This window comes from Podarcis tiliguerta (genome assembly GCF_965153285.1).
Source record: "Podarcis tiliguerta genome assembly, chromosome: 3".
Lineage (NCBI taxonomy): Eukaryota > Metazoa > Chordata > Lepidosauria > Squamata > Lacertidae > Podarcis > Podarcis tiliguerta.
This window is the reverse complement of record NC_139536.1, coordinates 85,229,089-85,250,291: the sequence shown is the minus strand read 5'-3', so window position 1 is coordinate 85,250,291 and position 21,203 is coordinate 85,229,089. Positions and strand designations below refer to the sequence as shown.

Below are 21,203 nucleotides of genomic sequence, written 5' to 3'. Positions count from 1 at the left end.
TTTATTACAAGATCAATTAGACCAAACTGGTGCCATCCAGGTGTAATCTAACAGGTCCTAGAGAGCACCAGATTGGGTAATGCCAGACAGTCATAGGCAAGTCCACACTAGAAATGGAAACCAGTTTGTCCATCTTGGTTCCCCTATAAGGGAGGCACTCAAGATGGGCTTTGGGGGGGGGGGTCATTAGAACCAGGTGGATGTACTTTTTATTAAACCTTTGAATAACTGGGATATTGAGGACTTTAATATATTTATGATGTACCTAATAGGTTAACTCAGTATATTACTGGTATTTTGTTTTCATCTGAGAGTCCATGAAGCAGGGCCACATTCTTCTGCCACATTCTATTCCTGTACATTTTCATGTGAACTGTTGTTATCAATGCCCACACAGCTTCCCTCCCCTATCATGCATGAATATTATCCCCAGGTGTCATAATTACCACTTGTAACAGGATTCGGAAAGGGGGCAATTTAAACAGTGACATCATTACCACCACCACCATCATTTTAAAAGAACTGTTTCTAAACACTTAATAACATCCATGGGTACCCAAACGTATTAGCTGCTGGTGGTGTGGTGTGGGGAAGCTCAAACTGTACTTTAAACAGTAATTTGAAACATTACCTGTAAGGTCCCATGTTTGACAGAAAGTTGAATAACGAAATGTCCCACTGTTCTTGGGTTCTGTTCAATATAAAGAATGGTTCCTTCGAAGCTGAAGGTCTGGAATTCTAAACTGATGTTGTTTTGTGGTTGCAAACGAAAACCCTCAAATTCCATGTAAGAATTCCCTTGGTATTGGATATAGCTAGAATCTATTGGGGAGGGGGGGAAATTAAGAATGCACATTAGTTGATTACCTACCACTGAGGCAAAGAAATAGAATCTAGGACTCTGAAGGTTTTGTTGGCAGAGTTCCTGTGCATTCAGTGCTGAAAAACAGGCAGAAATCAGCAAGTGGATTGTTTTACAAGCAGAGAGATTCAATGATGTGGAAGAATGGTACCTTCTGATTACTGCCTATTATGCAGCAGTGATGACAGCACTCTTTGTAACATCCTTGGACTACCTGCCCTGAGCTGCCTGTTCCTGGTGTTTGCACACAATAGGTGAACGCAATAGGGTTCCTTTGGTACTGAATTCTCTATTAATCACATGCAAGAAAACCGAGCAACTGCAGATATTGACCAATGTGAGCATCCGTAGTATTAAATGTTTCCTTTTTCTTTTTGTAAAATGTCAAATTGATAACACCAGTGAAACCACTGACCTGGCCACATAGATAGGCACATCTTCAGACCTGACACCACTGAGTTAAACAACTGAGTATCAGTTGGTCAATGGGCCAGTCATGATCGTTTTAACAGTTTATTCAAGTAGAGAAATATTCTCATTTCACAAGAAGAACTACATAGAATTAGAATTATTTAGATCTTTTCACAAAGAATGTTCAAGGGATGCTGAAAGATAACAAAATAGAAAGAACATTTCTTGTTCTGAAAATGTATCAATGCATTTCCTTATACATTTCATTCCTATGATCTTTGAAAATCCCACTATGTATGAGGTATACATATGCATAAATATTTTTTTCCCCTGAATTTAACTGAATCCTTTTCAATATGACTGCCTTTTGAGGGCATGTCTTACTTTCAGGCTTCAAAGGAGTTCACAGATTTCAGCACCTTTGGTTCTACCATGAGCACTGATGGCAATTTTTATAGCAGCAATGCCAAGAGCAAGGCAACACAGAGGCAAATTCCTTTTCGTTCCAAATTCAATAACAAAGCATTATGGTTTAAATGCCACTCCCTCTTCTCCAACCAGAGAACTTTATAAGGCCCCATGTAAGGGCAAACTGAGGACAAACTTAGCGAAAATACCTAAGGACAGATAGGGAAACTATTTATGCTTTCAGAGCTAGCTAAAATGTGATGGGGAAAATACTAATGTAGAAATTGTGGACAACAACTTTCCTTCACTTTCTGCAACTCGTCTACAACTGCAATCCCTTGCCGGGGTGCTAACTCGAACAAACGGGGAGGAGCAGGTAAGCCCCACCCCACATAATCAATCACAAGATGATCAGTCACACACACACTATTTGAATGGCTATGCCATCAACTTGGGGTGGGGACTGGACCCCTCTAATATTTTATTGTGGGGGCCGAAGGGACATTGGCCCTTGAGAGTTGGCTGCTATGATCCCTAAACAGTGTAGATGCTACCTTCACTGCTCACTACTAAGTTGTGCCTTCACAGCTGTTCTCTGAGTCCCAGCTCACCAGCTGTGAAAACTGCAATGAAATGGTGAGGCTGTTTTTAGCTTGTCCACAACTGGATTACTCTGGATCCAGCCCATAGCTGATATTTACATGCAAAGGCAGGTTTATTACAAGAATATATAAAACCAAAAGAGGTTTTGAGCTACATACAACACTTTGTCACTCACACTACAAAATGCACCTACTGAAGGTCTATTTTATTCTTCCTATAGATCTGAGAAGATAATGAATGATACTTTAGTTCTTTTGAACTATTGCTCTATATTGTGTTCTGTATTTGTGATTCTCATGCTTTGAGATTCACACACTTTCTTTTGTTGGAGCAGTACCCCAGCGAAGAGCTATAGCTCAAAACATGGAGTGCCAGACATTCTTGCAATAAATTTCTCTGCACTCAATTACTGCCACTGTTTTGCATGCCACTCTATTTCAGCATGGCCCCCTTGGCACATTTCATGTTAAAAAAGGCACTATTTATTTCACAAATGGAACAATTGCCTCCTTATTTCACAATGAAAGTATTTCTGGTATTTAACAAACCAACCAAATGTAAGTGACACATCCTTGTGCTTTCAGAACTCACATCATTGAAGCCATCACCCAATGTATACATTGGAATCAAATGGCAGTCTCAGCTCCCCTCAAGCATCAAAGCAAGAAGAAAAGAGCTCCAATAAGTTCAAAGGCTTCTGTGCCATAATAGTTGTTCAGAAGAGGGAATTTCAGTTGGTTTTCTCAGCCCTGTAGGACTATGCAATTACAAGCTTCACCTGCTGCAATTTCTCCTTCTGCACAGCGTCTAAGGTTGACAAGCCCTGCCCTCTAGTAGCATCTAATCGCTCTCTAAATTGTCCTCAACAAGCCCTTGAGTTTATTGTTCTACATATCAAAACCCTTAGCATTTCCTCTAACCTTTTACGTAGCACTCTCAGTTGGTAGCTTGGAGCAAGGAAAACAAATATCTGGAACAAAGCAATTGGAACACTGGAAAACAGCTAAATGGTGCATGGACAAGTCCATTTGCCCAGGACAATATTGACTTATGTCAGAAATAGAGGCGTGCACAGACTTCAATATATTGTTTGGACCCCGATTTGGTATATTGGGAAGCAGTTTGACTTGGTTTGAGGTGCCCAATTCAGCTAAGGGTTCATGCAAGGCTGCTTCATTTCTCCACTACTGGGAATTAATGAAAATTAGCTAGAGTCTTCTTTCTTTTGATGAAATGTGCAGACATGGATGTTCTTTTTTAAAACGAAATGTCCATAACTTCTTAAAATTTGGGGGTGGAATTGGAGGAAGATTTCATGCAATGTTGCCTCTTCTGAGGGCATCAATCTCCCCAAATTTCAGAAGGATAGCTACGTGGTTTTTCTATGCGATCAACTGCTACAGTTTTCAAGTATGTAAAAAGAAAGAAGTAATCTCCTTTAGTGTTTGTGGACAATTGTTTTGAAAACTCAAACCCTTGGAAAGATTTTACATGAGGTGAATATTTTGCGTGACTTTTCCAACATGAAATTTCATTGCTTTTATTGTTGGTATTATACTATACAAGTTTTTTCACATACTTTATTTAAGTAATACTTACAACAGGCCTGTAAGGTAGTTCATTTTTATGATTGCAAATGGCTGCAGAAGCCGGATTTGCCTAAAACCACCTTCTGAGTTTATGACTGATATGAGATGTGAAGTAGTGGCTTTCTGGCTCACGCTTCACGACTATTTGAACAACGAATTTTTTATTTTGACATTTTAATTTCCCTGCACCCCATATCACAGGAGGACACGAAAGGTGCTTGATAAAAGCATATATGGATTGTAGCCACCCAAGTAGCACTGAGCAGAATTTCACAGTACATTAAATGTTCAAAAATCTGGCTGCTTCTACTTGAGTAGATTACAAATGGAAACAGAAGAGAAAATAGCACTTTGCTTAAAACCAAAGAACACAAAAACTACAAATATAGGAGTAGCCCTATAAGCCTGCCCTCCTCTTTTTAGCAGGAGAGTTTTTATCTTAGCTGGTTCACACATGTTTTGTTTTTATTATTCAGTTGAGTTTTTTTTTAAAAAAAACCTATTATTAACTCTTACTCCCAGTTGTCATTAAGAAACTGGATAGAAACTGAATAAAAAGCTGACTTAACAAAATAAAGCCAGTTGGGCATTTTGGATCTCCTACATGCAGAAATTCAAACTAAACTCCCTACCCATTTTCAACACACCTACAGAAAATCTGATACTAAACACTGTGGAAGCCATGGAAACAGCCAGCTCCCAGGCTGATCTAAAAACAACCTGGATTGGCTGCCACTGAAAGGTCTAATAAAATCACTGGAGTAAAAAAACAAAACAAAAAAACTTAACTATGAATTTATCTAATCATCTTTTAAAGACCATTAACTGGTGGTCATCAACATAGCTGGTAGCAGTGACTGCCACTGTCTGAAGAAGGCACAGCTTGGGGAGGGCAAACTTAGCCATGCTGGGCTCCTTGCATTTGGTGCCATACTTAGTTGCCATGCCTAAATGTCCTAGAGGTCAGGAGGCTATAGTCAAAGCAACATCACAGGTAGGCATCATTGGTAATGTGCGGAGACCCCCCCCCCCCCAGCAAGGGATGCAGCATAGGCCTCCGGAGTTTCCTGATCCCCTTCTTCCTTGCTACCACTGCCTGTTCTCCTGCTCTACTCAAGCAAGGAGAAGGAGCAGCATCTGCCCACCATACCCTCTCACACTGGGCGATGGTGTGGAGTGGGGCCAAAGGCAAAGAAGGGCTGAATTTGGTGTTAGCAGCAGCAGCAAAGAGCCCACCAGAGACACCAGGCTCATGGGCCCTCTCCACCTGTGAAAAAGGGCCATAGATCCATGGCAGACCACCAGCCTTGCCTGCAGAATGTCTCAGGTTAAATCCTTGGCATCTCCAGGTAGGAATGAGAAAAATCCCTACCTGAAAACCCTGGAGAGCTGCTGCCAGTGAGTTCAGACTCAGCTAAATGAACCAAGGGAAGGGGTGTTGCTGTGTTCCTAACCTGCAGATAGCACTATATACGGTGCTGGTATACTATGTTGGCATTCATGAGATCTACACTAAAAGTTAAACTCTCAAGCTCACTAGACTCCATCACAATGGTACTGTTTTTGTTCTTTCCTGGACTACAAAAACGAGGGAAGGGGGAAGAGATTGTGATGTTCGCAGCAAGCTAGAAATATGTGGCTGGTAATATGTGTCTTCTGCTTGGTGGGCCCACAGTGTATGTCAGATTATACTAAATTTTAGAGGGAAAAGGAGTATGATGCAAAATAGAATGGCTTCACAAAAGACTTTGTGTTTGTGTGCGCGCTTTAAATTTGAATGACTGGCATTAAATCAAATATTCCCTTTTACTAAGACCTTTAAGAAGTGAAAATAAAATGTAAACTACCAATGATTGCTTGCTGTTGTTGCTTAAATAACAACCTCAACCTGTCTTGAGTTATATTGTACAACTCTCTATCGCACTCCTTCAGTGGAAGCCTGTGGATCTAAGCCTCAGCAGTAAAAGCATGGTTGTGCACAAACAAATTTTGGTTCTACATAGAACCAGAGGCAAAGCACAGATCAGTTTCCGTTTACACAAAAGCAAGATTTTAGTGGTTCTGAAGAAGGTAAAATGCCACAAAATATTACAATGCTTCAGGCAAATGAAACAAAACAAAACAAAAAATCCTCAGTGACATCTCCAACTTATTTATGTTGGGCAGCATGAAGAATATCCTTATGGACATGTTTAGGGAGAGGCTTGTGCTGCAAGTGTTACCATGCTCCATTTGTTAAGTGTCTTTGGCTACCCTCTTCCCCCTTCAAATCTGTAGACGTTTCATCCATGTTTTCAGTGATGGAAGAGAAAGGCCACCATGTTAATGAGATGACTTGAGCAATCACACAACACAAACAAGGGCAGGAAACAGTCTACATGTGCCAAGTCAGCAATCAGTCTTTAGTAAACAATTCATAATTTTTGCAGTCTCTTTGCAGATCATATGCAAATAGGGAGTGGGGCCTATGTGTACTAAACAAGTGCTTTTCTCTCGATCATTTTAACTAGCTTCTGAACCAGTTTGATTGAGTAGTAGTTGCAAGCATGCTTATGAATATTATTATTTCAGAGCAGAAGAGGTCCTGGGAAAGGACGGGTTCATAATGGTACAACAGGTTCATCAAAGCTTTTCATCTGCACTTTAAACTGTTCATCAAAGTCCATGGAAGTAAATAGCTCCCAGGATAAAGAAGTACTATAGAATGCCACAGAAATATTTGTTGCATTTGATATTATTAAGCAAAATAGCTGAATAAAAAAATAAATATACAGAAATAAGACCAAAATAGGTCTACAGTGATATATAACATCCACCCTCTTATCAGATCACAGAATTCTACTTTTAAATGTTTTAACACCTCTTTTCCTGAAGTGCATTATCAAGACTTTTTCAATTAGACCATAAAAACATTTCTGATCACATTTACATATCATCTCTTTCTTTGTAATCCTAGTGTTACCAATGAATAGAATACCTGTAGCTGTGACCACATGCCATTATTGCTTTTTTATGGATACATGACTGAAAGCAGCAAAGGACTGCATTTGAATAAAATGTTGCTCTAGTCAGCATAATTATTACCACTAGGGAAACTGGACTCCCCCCCCCCCAAAAAAAAACCCCCAATACCTTCTCCAGAGGGTTGGGAGACCCTACAGAACAACTCACAGGGAAGGGAGAGGGGAGATTCTTCTGTCAGGAAAGCATAAATGCTTGCAATGAAGGAATAATATCCTCCGTGCTATGTTGAATACAACCCATATTTTCCTCAAACTTTCATAGTATTCCAGAGTGGCTTTAGGGCTCTCAGATGGTAAAGGAAATCTTATTCAGTTAATTGCATGCTGTGCAGTGCAGACCTCAGCACACTTACTATAGAGTAAGTAGGCTCTATTGAACTCAACAGGACTTACTCCTGCACAGTGAATCCATTAGCAGTATAACCCTATGCAAGTTTACGCAGAAGTGAGTCCTCCTGGATGTGATTTCAGGTGAGTAAGCATAGGATAGCAGCCTACACTGAAAAATATTTGCATTTGAGGGAAACAATTCTCCCATGTGTGAAATACCTCTTCTAATATGGTGCTTTTTCTAAGTATTATGCATTAAAAGAATTAGCACTAAAAAATAAGACTGGAGGCACTTTTTGATTGATCAAAGACTGTCACACTGATTATTCTAACTGGTTGACTAGATCTGAAAGTCTCTTATCCGGGAGTAAGTCCCATTTAAGTCAGTTGGGCTGCATCTGAGTAGACATGCACAGGATTGCACACTAAATGCTGCAGCATCAATATCCCACCCCCCACCTTTTAGGCTAGTTGTAGCTGTAAAGGGAGCCACATAAAGATGAATGCAGCACTTGAGCAAAGAACCAGCTATTCCATCTCCAGATCGCAAAAATACAGATCTCTGTCTCTCTTTCTTTCTCACACACATACAAATAAATTTAAAGAGACACAAAATGCCAAAAAAGTGCAAAGAAATCCACATTCTTTCTCACATTCTCAGATGGGCAATGAAAATACATATTTCACAGCTGCTCAAACAACCATTGGTGCAAAGTATGGTTTTTGTGGCTCCACTTTTCAGAAGTCCACACAAATCAATTTGGAACATGCCCCCTTTCCCCCTTTATTTACGGCTTATACTTGAATTCTTAGGTTGCTTTCCGCATAGCCTCTTGCTTTAGAACAGAATGTACTTATAGCCATGCTGGCTCAGCTAGCTGGAATAAAAGTACTGGAATGATCCTCAGTTGCTATGTTTCCAGACACAGTGCTATTTGGATATAATACTCCTCACCTTTGGTTCCATGCTAGAACCCAGAATTACAAGGAACCTATGTTTTATTCTGTCAGAGAAGTCTGTGCTGCATGACGTGCTGAGAGTTATGGCTGTGTTTATCCTCACAAAGTTGAAATGTCCTCTAATGTGGCATGCTATGCCAACAATAAAGTGTGGTTAACACCCAGAACTACTTTCAGTGGAGCCCATAAGGGGCTCTTGGGCAAAGAAAAGCAACAGTTATGAATAAACCCTCTTTAGAACTCACTTTGTCATAACTGAGAGCAGCCCAAAGACTTTGGGAGATGGCAGAGTGCTAAGGCACTGAGGATGTTGTTATTACCTTATGCCATTTCTGAGAGAGAGAGAGAGAGAGAGAGAGAGAGAGAGAAAGAAAGAGAAGGTGCTCACTTTTAACATTTGAAAAAAGGTACTGGTACTGCATACCCTTGAGTACCCCCAGAAAAAAGCACTGCCTTGTGCAGCACAGTGCATTTCTACCCATGCAAATATCTGCCATGAAACAAACATGTCTTATTCTCCTTGCAAGAAAATGAACCTCTGCATTTTAAAAACTCATGTGGAGCTCTATCCCTTTTCTCTTCGAGAAGAACAATAAGAGTCATGATTACACTCAATAGGCTTCAGTGCCATATATATGCTGATGAAGGCTCCGTTTACAACTTGCTGTTAGTAAGCAGAAAAAACCAAACAAAGGAATGCTGAAACAATTTGATTTGGTTTTTTAAAAAATAAATAAATAAAACAAATGCAAAGACAGCTTAGGCCATTTCTGACATGCCATCTGCCTGAGGGGCCCAGTGTCCGACTGAGCAGGACTCTGATTCAGTTGATGCACCAGTTGCCCCACTTCAGAATGAGCCCTCAGCACACATGTAGCACTTCTGCATTGTGTCAGCCTGCAGATGTGGTTCTTGTTTTATTTATTTATATTAAAAAAAGTATTTCTATACCACAATTTCATTTTTAAAAAAATCAATGTGGTTCACAATCATTAAAGTGCAACAAGACTAAAGCAAAAAAATTAAATAAAAAATCATTACCAGCTGACTATTACGGAAAAGCTTTATTCTTAATTGTCTGCTTAAGCATGGCAGCAAACACTTGAAAGTCAATACAGACGGTGCCTGCTGAATCTCTTTTGGAGGAACATTCCCCGAAGGCTTGGTTTTATGTTGATGTCACATGAGCCTGATCAATTCATGGAACAACCAGCCATGCTCCTACAACTGAGCTGGGATATAAGGGTTCAGGCCATCCCTAAGTTATTCTGGACCTAAGTTGTCTTGTAAATTAATGCAAGGACCTTGAATCTGGCTCAGTAGTAGATGGTCAACCAGTGCAACTATTTTAACAATGGTGTCCCATGTTGGCATTTGTGTGGCCCCATTAGAAGTCTTGCTGACACACTCTTTGCCACCTGGAGCTTCCAGACCAAGCCTAAGGGCAGCCTGGGGGTTACCAATACATGGACTACTGTGGTCTACCATCACCGCTGGAGTCTGAGGCTGATTCCCTTCCAGCTTCTCCTTCCAGCTCCACAACCATGCAGCAAAATGTCACTGTGGAATAGGCTGCACAGGCTGTTTAAATGAAGGGGACTGCATTGGAAGGGGGGTTGGTAAACTGTTTCCGTTAACTGGTTTTCTTTTTGAACATTCAGTTTGGATGTTGGTGGAGATGTAGATTTAAAATGCTGTATTTCTGTTGGATTTAATAGGATTAAATTAGACTTAAGTGAAATGGTTTGGCTTAATTGTGTTGTGGTACTGGCTGATAGTGATGTAGATTAATTTATGTTGAAATAGCTATTAAACAGAGCCCCTCAACTACTAACTCTTATTTTTGGATTTCAGAAAGAAAAAGAGTCTGCATGAAACACTCAGAGAAAGTAAGCCACGGAAACTCTTTATCTCTGTTGTGTTCAAATGAAGATTACTGGAGGGGAAATAAAATCAAAATCCTAGTCCCTTCTTAAATATTGCATAGCAAGGATAACCAGAATGCTTTCGTAAGATATAAAAATGGACAAAGCAGCATGCAAAAAGAACCAAAACCTGAAATGATGCTTTACGTTTTTCTTTTTCTTTTACAGCAACATAATACTTCTTTCACATCCTGTTTTACCAAAATAGAAACAGATTGTAGGCTCACAAACGCAGAAGAAAATTCTGTCATCCATCACTGCTACATTCCTATAATATTTCTGAAAAATAATATTTTCACTATTATTGATTGAATGTGTTGTTTGCTTTTGTGCAGGAAAAATAATAATATATAGTCACACAAAGAAAAAGATACAATAAAGCAGCAAATGAAATACATTTAAAAAAAAGATAAAATGAACAACTCAGCAAATACCAACTGTAATAATAATTTAAAAATCAAGCTGATATTGGAAAAGCTTGAAGAAAGAGGTAGATTTTCACTGGTTGGTGAAAGAAGACAAATGTTTCCCCTTAGCTGTTGATTCTGTGGAGTGGTTGCTATCAAAGAAAAAGTCCTGCTCCTTAGCCCTTAAGGATTTATTTTTTTTAATGCATATTGCTGCACAATGAAGAGCTGAATTTAAGACTGGGAAAATGAGAAACTGAGGGTACTGAAACTGGCAGATCCTACCACCTATCAACTGAATCATTGATGAGAAGATCCTTCCATACTTTGCTGGGTGAAAGAAAAATAAATATATCAATAGATAAGAAATATTTAAGGCAGAGGAAGGTTTGGGGCTCTGCTGTTACATATGGTAATTGTGATATTTGCATAAGTGGATGCAAAACACCTTGAAATTATTTGGTTAATTGAACAATATAGAAATTAAAGTGTCTAAGACAATTCTCTATCAACTTATTGTCTAATAGCTCCCATTCTAAGTATAGCTTCTGGCTTAATTCTTCAGCACAAGCATTTGAAAATAATCCATGATTAAGGAGGATACAATCCTGGGGGTACAAACATTTCCAAAAAGTAATCAAGACAATTTCAAATATATGTACACATATATTGCTGTATTGCCTACAATGAACTTCCCAGCAGTAATGAAGTTTTGCAACTACCGATTATAACTGGTGTTGGCAGCATTGATTTTTCTTTGTTGTTGTCTTTGACTGGTAAAAGGATTGCACATCCCTTCTTCCATGCGACAGAGGGACATGTGAATATTGGTAAGTGAAGTTTAATACAACCAAAGATCTGTCTCCTGTAACATCGCCACAGGTTTTTTTTTGCAAGCTTGCTATATTAGGTTCTGTTTGTACAATTGGGACTGTAAACACTACAAAATGCGGTGAGTTCATCACTATCTACAAAGCCATCTACGTTTCATTTCCTAGCAAAGTCATTTTGCAGTAGAACTTCATTTGTTTTTATCACTGCAATGGATAGACTTCTGTAATCACCTGCAGTTAGTGCGTCTTCTGCTGGAGGGTGGGCCTTGGGAAGTCTCCAATGGTGCCAACTACTGATGGCATGTGTAAATTGAACTAGGCCAAAAAGTCAGAGTTCAGCACCACTCTTTAAGTGGGAAAAGCCAATGGGTTAGGTCAGAAAGAGCATACAGTGGTAGACAGCTTTCTTGTACTCCCGACTGCTTGGGAGCAAAACCCTAATACATTGGTGGGGACCCTTTTTCAGTCCCAGTTCCATCAGGAGCAACTTCTAGGTCCCAATGCAAAAGTAGGCAGTGCAGTGGATGTGTGGACTAGGGAGAGCCATCTGAGAGTCAAATAGGGAAGTCCTGAGGACAGTATATGGCCCCTGACCCTGAGATTCACCATCCCTGCTTTAATGAGACTTGGTTCCTCTGAAACTGCATTACAGAGACAGAACAACTTCATCTTTTGTTAGAGAGGTGAGGAAATCTCAACTCAGTTCACCTCTCGCTAGTTGAGAGTTATCTAACTGCTTTACCAGATTATCTGGTCTGGTAATGGAGCCTTAGTGAAAGTGTCTATTCCACAGTGCTGAAATATGTTTTCATTCCCATACATTTAGTTCTTGAAAACAGGCAGGAACATTAAGCAAAATAATAGAAATGATAGCATCACCACTACTGGTACTGCTGCTACTATTATTATAAACAACGTGTTTTTATGCAGTTTTTTCAGTCATCTCTTGACAGGCAGCAAAAGCAGTCCAATAATCAATATAGATATGTAGGACTAATAAATAAAATCTTTCCCACCCTGACCTAATGCTATTTATCTTTCCCCAATGTTTCTTAGTGGCACATGCTTCTGCACACACAAAACTAGGAACATTCTTGCCAGGATTAACCCCTTTGCCTATATTATTGTTGTTGTCCTGTTCACAAGTTCTCTAATACACACACACACACACACACACACAAAACCCAACCTTGCTGTAACATTTTCTTCCCTATTAATTTTGATGTGAGGGAAGTGTGTAATGGCCATTAATATCTAGCCTCCATATGGAACTTGGCAGTTCCAGTTGCCTAGCAACCACCAGCCGACTTTGTGTGAGAAACAGAAAGCTGCGGCAAGATTAGGAAGGGTTAGATGCTTTCACATTGCCAGGCTGGGCAGAAAGCTTAAAGGAATCTACACAGAAAACTGACCCGGAAAGCTGAGATATACTAACTTTCCCCGCGTATCCTAATTCATTCACGTCACTGGAAGGCACTAAACTTCACATTATGCAGGATATCTTTGACTGATCTCCCAAAGTGTCATTTTCACTTAAAAGCTAGCACAGGTGTGCTGGTGGTGTGTTGCTGGGTAGGCGTGGGTATGCACAGGTTTTTGTGTGAATTGGATTAGAGCAGCACTACAGGGGGAAGGAAGGACAACCTTTCCTCCCCGCCATTTTCTGAATTTAAATTTCGCTCCCTCGGGGAGAAAAATGCAGGTGCCTGTATTTTCCCACAGTGGGCTACACAGCAGCTGAGGGGGATTTTGACAGCACATAGGACAGGGTTAAATCCCTTTTCCCCAGCATTGATGCTTCAATCCAATTTTGGGGCCTCCGAGGCGGCTGCTTAGTGAAAATACATTTGTTGGGAGATCAGAGATCTCGCACATAATATGTAGTTTGGCCTTAATATTGTACTGTCTGCAGCTCAGAGGGTGGCCCCAAACTAGATTTTAAAGCCTTATTGCTTTTTTATTTGCTATTTAGTTTTCTTGCAGCTCAGCATTACTCCTAGACCATTTAAATGCGCAAGCATTTCTAGAGGGTTGTTTATACAAACTAAGCAATGGCTGTTTTCAACCTAAACTTCCCATGGTCAGGAATGTCAGCTTTAAAAAGCCAAACAAAGACAAAAGGCGCGAATGCCACCTTATGCTTTGGGTTGGTTTTATATATATATATATATTTAAATTGTTTCTAACTGCCGTGGAAAAGAGGAATAACCAATACATGAAGAAATGATGGGTTACCACTGAAATTTATGGAAAACCATACGCAGAATTCTGTCTGAGTTTAATTGGAAATTTAAGGTGTCATCCAATAGTCCTTGGAAAAGCATCTTGAGGGCCATAGTGCAGATGGGATCTCCATCTCTGACATCAGGGGAAAGTAAAGTGTGGCAATTCCACTTCTTTCTTCCCCTTCCTCTTCCTACTCCTCTCATAATTATCATGGTGATTGAGGCTGCAATTCTATAATCACTTATCCTCTGACATCAGGGATGGAGCTCAGAGATCAAAATCCAGTGTTGGATATTAACCACCAGCCCTGTCACTTCTCGATCCTCTGAAACCTTAGCCCAACCAACATCAGGGTTCTGTCACTGACAGAGTCAAAGGGGTGACATGGATTACAGCTAGGGTGGGGGTGCCAGTAGCTGGGTGGACACAACGTTGAACACATCATCTACTGGAAGGATAGGTCAGTTTCTCAAATGTACACACCTGCGCTTTACTACAAATTCAACATGGCTACAATTTTCAAGTTAGATGAAAGCTGGTGGTGGGGGTAGGGAGCATGTTAAACAGCAATATTTCACAAGAAACTACAGATTGTGGGTAATGTAATGTGTAGGGACGCGGGTGGCGCTGTGGGTAAAAGCCTCAGTGCCTAGGGCTTGCCGATCGAAAGGTCGGCGGTTCGAATCCCCGCGGCGGGGTGCGCTCCCGTTGTTCGGTCCCAGCGCCTGCCAACCTAGCAGTTCGAAAGCACTCCCGGGTGCAAGTAGATAAATAGGGACCGCTTACTAGCGGGAAGGTAAACGGCGTTTCCGTGTGAGGCTTTGGCTTGCCAGAGCAGCGATGTCACGCTGGCCACGTGACCCGGAAGTGTCTCCGGACAGCGCTGGCCCCCGGCCTCTTGAGTGAGATGGGCGCACAACCCTAGAGTCTGTCAAGACTGGCCCGCACGGGCAGGGGTACCTTTACCTTTACCTTAATGTAATGTGTGCATGTAGGAGTGCGCTGAAGTCAGAGTAAACAGTAATTTGTACACATCCTTAGTTTAAGGTAGACTATTCACCAATACCACCCAGGATGCAATATTGCAATATGCCTTTCAAGATACACACAAAATACAAATAAGCCAACTGGAATAGACTCCTACTTCAAATATAATTACAACAATTTATCTTGAGGAATTCCATTAATTGAATGCACAAATCTAGTGACACAGAAGTGTGTCATTTACTCTGTTGACTGTGCCAGAGCACTTGAACTAACTAGACCAAAGGAAGTACCATAAAGAAGTTAGATACACTTTTCTGCACTTAGGATTGAATATATATGTATAAAAGATAGAGTACAGACACCTGTGCTGACACGACATCACAAAAGATAACAGCATTATGCTGACACTGCAGAAAGAGATGTCAGTGCAGAGATGCAATATCAGTGTGCAAAGCAACTTCTAGGCAATTCTAGTTAAGGAGGTTTGTGTGCCATTTCCACAAATCTAATCCCTATAGAAGAAAAGGGCAGATGCAATACAGTGTCTACTCAAAAGTACATCTCACTGACTTCCAGGTCATATGCACAGAATTGCAGCCTTACAGTGCAAGCCTACGTATAGCACTTCAATGAGTTCAACAAACCCATTGAGTTCCATACATTTACTCCCAGGGAAGTGGGTATAGGATTGCAGCTTTAGTCTCTGCTGGTTTTTCACAAGTCCACACCAGTGCAGGCATTCCATGTTTGTAGCTGGCTCCCCATGTGGGCTTTGCAAAATAAAGCTACTTGCCTTTTTCTATAATATACACCACACCTAACTGTGTGCCATGTTTAAGATGTATTTATTTTTTTAAAGGAGAAAATAAAACATCAAATTTATCCAGAATGCAGCAGCTAGGTGGCTACCGTCTGGTACAAACCAAGACAGGTAATATTATAACTATTTCATGCCAGCTTCACTTGTTAGATCTTTGTTTCCGGATTCAGTCCAAGGCATTTGTTTTACAGCACAGTCCAGTACATGCCTAAAGGGCACCCCCAAGGAATACTTAAGGCAAAGGCTGTGGGAGGTGATCAAAGAGGGCCCTTAACCCAATAATACCTTGGGTATAACCAATCAAAATTTCCTCACATGCTCATGCCAACTTAAGCCACTCCAAGCCAATTAGAATTACCCTACAGTGTGATGCAGGAAAAAAAAAAGAGGTGTTCCAAAGGCCAATCAGTGGCTTCCCCCAAAAATTCCTACTCTGCCCCATAAACAATGACTAGCAAAGCCTACACTATATAGGGAGGGAAGGTGCTGCCACAATAGAAGAGAAGCAGCAGCTGGAGGGCAGCCACTCATTCCCAGTTGGATACTAAAACCCATGTCTCTCATAACAGCTTCTGTTCCAGGATAAACTCCACAAGGCCTGACCCAGGAGGGGTGTGTGTGTGGCAAATTCAGCCCACTCTTAGAGTGGGAGCGGCATATTCCCAGCATCTGTTCTCTTTCAGCTTGCAGTGAAAGAAAAGAGCGTTGTCCAGTGATCACCAACTTGAAAATGAAGACTCTAAAGGGAATAAGATTGTGGCGTTTGATTCAAGAGAAAATTAGAGTTTATTTACAATCTGCACTTGAATGGATTTTCTTTAATGGATTTCCTCAGTGTAGTTTACAGGAGCAGGTCTCATAATGGCAAGGGTGCTGTTTAAACAAGCAATAAAATTTATTAACTTCTAGAAGCATCCAAATGCTCCTCCAAGGCCCAGAACGCTACAAAAGCATTACTCAGAACACAAATCAGAGAACATAAAATAAAGAGATTCACTGGTAGTTATTCCCATTTGTCCACCTGTCTGTTTATCTTCGTTCATTCTCTACAAGTTAATTTAACTGTTACAATATAGTGTTAAATCAAAATTGTGTCCTAAAAAAAACTCCACTGAGCATCAAAAGGCCACACAGTACTTGAAGACACGTAGTAGAACTTTGTGGTATTATATCACCAGGAACAGAGACCTCCTGCTTTGCCTTGGCACACAAAAGAAAGGAGGAGACAGAATACTTTTCTTTTTCGGAATAATAAAGCCTCTCCTCCTACCAGAGGGGAGGAGTTGTGAGCGGGAGCCGGTTCCCATGTTGGCAGAGGGCATACTCGGCCCCCTGCGTCAGTTTACCGGCTGCTGCGCCATGCCCATCAGCCAGCCAACTGTGCCCACATGCTGTTGCCTGGAGTCGTCGGTGTTAAGTTGTGGGTGAACATATCAGATGACACAGCGATTCTTCAAGCAGCTCTTGTTTATTGACAGGCCAGAACAGAACTGAACTGAAGGAGTCAGTCAGCCTGCTTATATAGAGCTCCAGTACAGCGTAACTGTAACAATTTTCTAAAACTATCCAATCACTGAATGTCACTTTCGATCCCTTATTTGCATAACTATCTACAGTATCCCCCTGCTGGCCCAGGGTGAGAACTTCAGTACATAACAGTCGGATCACCCGCCCACCCTCCCTTTAGGTCATATTTATGCTTTTGACCTTGCTATGGACTTTGGTTGGTTGCCCCGGTTGCCCAGAGGGCCTGGTAGGAATTTTTTATCCATTTGGCAAATTGGCAACAGCCTCTTGGTTTTTCACCTACCTCGTAGCAAATCGGGTATTGGCGGTTAGGCATTGGAATATGTGTCGTGTGTTGGAGGGCAGGTTGTGGCCATCACCTTCCCCTCCCCTTGTTGGGTATTCCGTTAAAGGAATCCTGTGGTCGTGGATCCTGTCCAATGCCCTGCTGGTGGCTAGGGCCATGGCATGACCCCCGGTGACATCAGGGGAAGCTTCCAATTGTATTTGCATCAACAAGCTCCTCCCATTGGCTGTTAAGCTTCAGGTGACTCCCCGCTGAGCAGGGTGGAGTCAAATATACCTTGTTTGATCCAATGCCTATGCCAATACCATTCACATACTGTAACTAATAAAGTTGTGGCCTTCTTTGGCCCATTAACCTAAAATACACGTGTCCTTGAGTCTTATTTATCCCTAAGCGGGTGACAGGTCCTTGACTCACAACTAAATGCTGCTTACGGCCAGGAATGCATTGCACTGGTGTGGGGCCACAGGGGTGTAGAAAGCTGCCTTATACTAAGTTAATTGGTTCATTTAGCTCAGTATTGTCTGCTCAGTTTTATCTGACTTTTAGCAGCTCTCCAGGGTTTCAGAAAATGCACTTCTGTATGTGCCCACATGTGCCCATGGTACATGTATGCTACTAAAGATTCCTTGTTTAATACAAGCATCAGGTGCATGTGTTTCCAAATCAAAGGTAGCACTACAAAAGCATATTGCAACAATCCAGCCTGGTGCAGCATAACTCAACTGATATCTCGGTGGATATAAATCACCATATTGTTCAACGATATGCAGTTGAATGTGTGGGCGCGAATGTGCGCTTCCTGCCATAGCCCCAGACCAGGCCTAATCAGACAGAATCTGAATCACTCTCTGGTTGAAATAATGGATGAACATACATGGATGCTGTGAAGTTCAAAGCCAAAATTCACAGAACCAAAGTTAAAAGAAGGTTTATCAAGGGATTCTCCAAATATGTGACAGGGCTTAAGGCTCAGTTTCCAAGACCCTCTACTCAGAAGTAATTCCCACTGAGTTTAATGAGACTTACTCCATGGTGGATGTGATTAGGATGTCAGGCTTGGGAAGCTGCTTCAATGAGTGTTTTAGATCTCCCCTGTCATCTGAGACAATCTGAACTGATTTTTTCATTTCTAAACTTACTTGCATACATGACTTATTTGCCTTCCTATAACAAAAGAGTTCTCAGAGTGGCTCACAAAATAAAAACAATTTAAAACAACCACCAAATGCATAAAACAATACACATAACACTGCTTTGAAACAACTCTGGGTTAAGATTTGAAAGATATTTTTTTAAAAGCAAAAGATAAAGCAACAGAGCTAAACAAGCATAAGATTTTAAAAGCCAGTGAAAATAAAAAGGTCTTTGTGTGGCATCAAAGACACCCCCATCCCAAATAAAGGGGGGGGGGGGAGAATAGCCTTGGCTCTTTCTTTTGTGTCTCAAAGCCCTGCAAATGATTTTATTTATTTATTTAATGTATTTATCCCATACTATATGGGATTTTATTTACGATATGGGATAACATTTCACATGCAAGTTTCTCTAGTCAGTAAATTTAGGACAAACAATATGAAGTAGCAAACAATCTGTTTAAATATTTGACAAAGATGGCAGGGCGGGGTGGAGAAATTAAATTAAGTTTGCATTTAAAGGTGAACCTACCAAATTCATGATTTCTAAAAGAATACATGAAATGACACACAGCTGTCCTTTGAAATTCACATTTCTCCTAATTTCCCCAGCCCAGTAAAAAAAAATGCATAAAGTAGGGTAAAGTGTGCATAAAATCTGTGAAAATGGCATATGGAAAAGAATTATATTGGGTAAACATCTTTGCAAAATTGTGTATATTAGGAAATGTTGCATAGAAAAATAATTTGTTAGGGGAAAAATTACACTAATACGCTGAGGAAATTACAGTGTTACCTCGGGTTAAGTACTTAATTCGTACCGGAGGTCTGTACTTAACCTGAAACTGTTTTTAACCTGAAGCACCACTTTAGCTAATGGGGCCTCCTGCTGCCACTGTGCCACCGGAGCACGATTTCTGTTCTCATCCTGAAGCAAAGTTCTTAACCCAAGGTACTATTTCTGGGTAGCGGAGTCTGTAACCTGAAGCATATGTAACCTGAGGTAGCACTATACATGTGTGTCGTCCCCCCACCTCCAGAAATGTGGAGAACTGAATTTAAGATTGGAAAAAATGAGAAACTGAGAGAGCAAAAATTGACAAATTCATCCATCCCTAGTGTTTGCGAAATGAACTAATCTTAATAGGGATAACTTTCCAGCTGTATAGCTAAGAACCTGCCAGTTCCTTTCTTCCCCTTTCTTCCCTACTGCCAGCCAGGCATAGAAACAGATTTTGATGTGGCTGTATTATTCAGAAAACCCAGGTGCTTTGAGTTGAGCACTTTTAGCTGCCATGCATAATAAAAATGATTTTGAAAAGCATAGAGCTACATTTCAGAAACTTTTTTTTTTTTTTTAAGAATCTGAGAAAAAGGTTAGAGCGGCATGAAAATTTTGTAATGTGTACAAGAGAAGTAAGGACAGAAGCAAGCTTTGAACAGAAAGTCATGATGGATAAATCCATTTAGAATTCATGAAATAAGGACAATTTTTTATCCAATAATATGAAATAATTATTATTATTTTTGCAAATGAGGAGCAGTATGGAAATACAGAAGACAATCAGATGTTCCCTACATTCATGCCAAAGTGATTTTATGAAGCTTTTTTGAATATGAAGGGTACTTAAAGAAATAAATGCAGGGTTCAGTCCAGCCTCCATACATGCTCTCTTCCATTGACATGAGAAACCTAGAAGAGTTTGGATTTGATATCCCGCTTTATCACTACCTGAAGGAGTCTCAAAGTGGCTAACATTCTCCTTTCCCTTCCTCCCCCACAACAAACACTCTGTGAGGTGAGTGGGGCTGAGAGACTTCAAAGAAGTGTGACTAGCCCAAGGTCACCCAGCAGCTGCATGTGGAGGAGCGGAGACACGAACCCGGTTCACCAGATTACGAGACTACCGCTCTTAACCACTACACCAAACTGGTGTAGTGTGTTTGGTCAGTCGCTCAGAGAACCTGAAAGTGATTAACTTTTCCTTGGTTGCTTGGGAAGTGGGGTGGGGAAATGGATGGCCAATTTGACATGAACTAAATCCAATTCAGATTACAGTGGTACCTCGGGTTACATACACTTCAGGTTACATACACTTCAGGTTACAGACTCCGCTAACTCAGAAATATTACCTCGGGTTAAGAACTTTGCTTCAGGTTAAGAACAGAAATCGTGTTCCGGCGGTGTGGTGGCAGCAGGAGGCCCCATTAGCTAAAGTAGTGCTTCAGGTTAAGAACAGTTTCAGGTTAAGAACGGACCTCCAGAACGAATTAAGTATTTAACCCGAGGTACCACTGTATGCTCATGTATCTGCCTTGTTAATTTTCTTAGCACAGAGGCTACTTTTCCTTCTTGTATCAACCTTGAACTCTCCCAGATGAACTACAATTTTGATTAATTAGGTTTAGGTGTTTTATATCCATGGTTGCATATAATTGCTAACTGATTGTTATGATCTTAATTCCAATTCCAATTGCCTAGCCATGGAAACAAAAGATGATCAAAATAAAACATTGTTGATTTGCCCCTCTTGAGGACAAATGCTGAAGCAGAAAATACAAGTTTTATTTCCAATATATTGATCATTGCTGTTGTACCCATGCCTCAGTTCCATCAGCCATTCTGCCTTCAAACATCGATCTCACCATTTGGAATATAACATATTTCTGTATGTTAATTTTAACTAATATAGGCAAATTTACGCACATCCCGCCCCCAAAGATATGCATTTTTGTACGTGCTGTTTTGTTGGAGAACTGTATTGCAACATTAGGATAAGTGCAAATTTCAAAGGATAGTTGGGTTTCGGTTTCTGCATTGGTCTGAGAAGTGTGAATTAGGTTACTTCTTATTTAAATGTAAACAGAAT

General features: G+C 40.7%; 1 protein-coding gene and 1 long non-coding RNA gene across 7 annotated transcripts in view; one reads left to right on the top strand and one right to left on the bottom strand.

The window, feature by feature from the left end:
• Positions 1-21,203, bottom strand: part of EYS (eyes shut homolog) — a 456,551-nt gene that overhangs the window by 211,156 nt on the left and 224,192 nt on the right. For all 6 annotated transcript variants that reach the window (XM_083431300.1, XM_083431295.1, XM_083431298.1 and 3 more), the window contains one exon: positions 632-822. In XM_083431300.1, the coding sequence (XP_083287426.1) occupies positions 632-822 (191 nt within the window). The remainder of the gene's footprint in view (positions 1-631; positions 823-21,203) is intronic.
• Positions 14,540-16,390, top strand: LOC310673459. The gene is made up of 2 exons (XR_014509036.1): positions 14,540-15,495; positions 16,068-16,390. It is a non-coding gene; the product is annotated as an uncharacterized lncRNA (long non-coding RNA).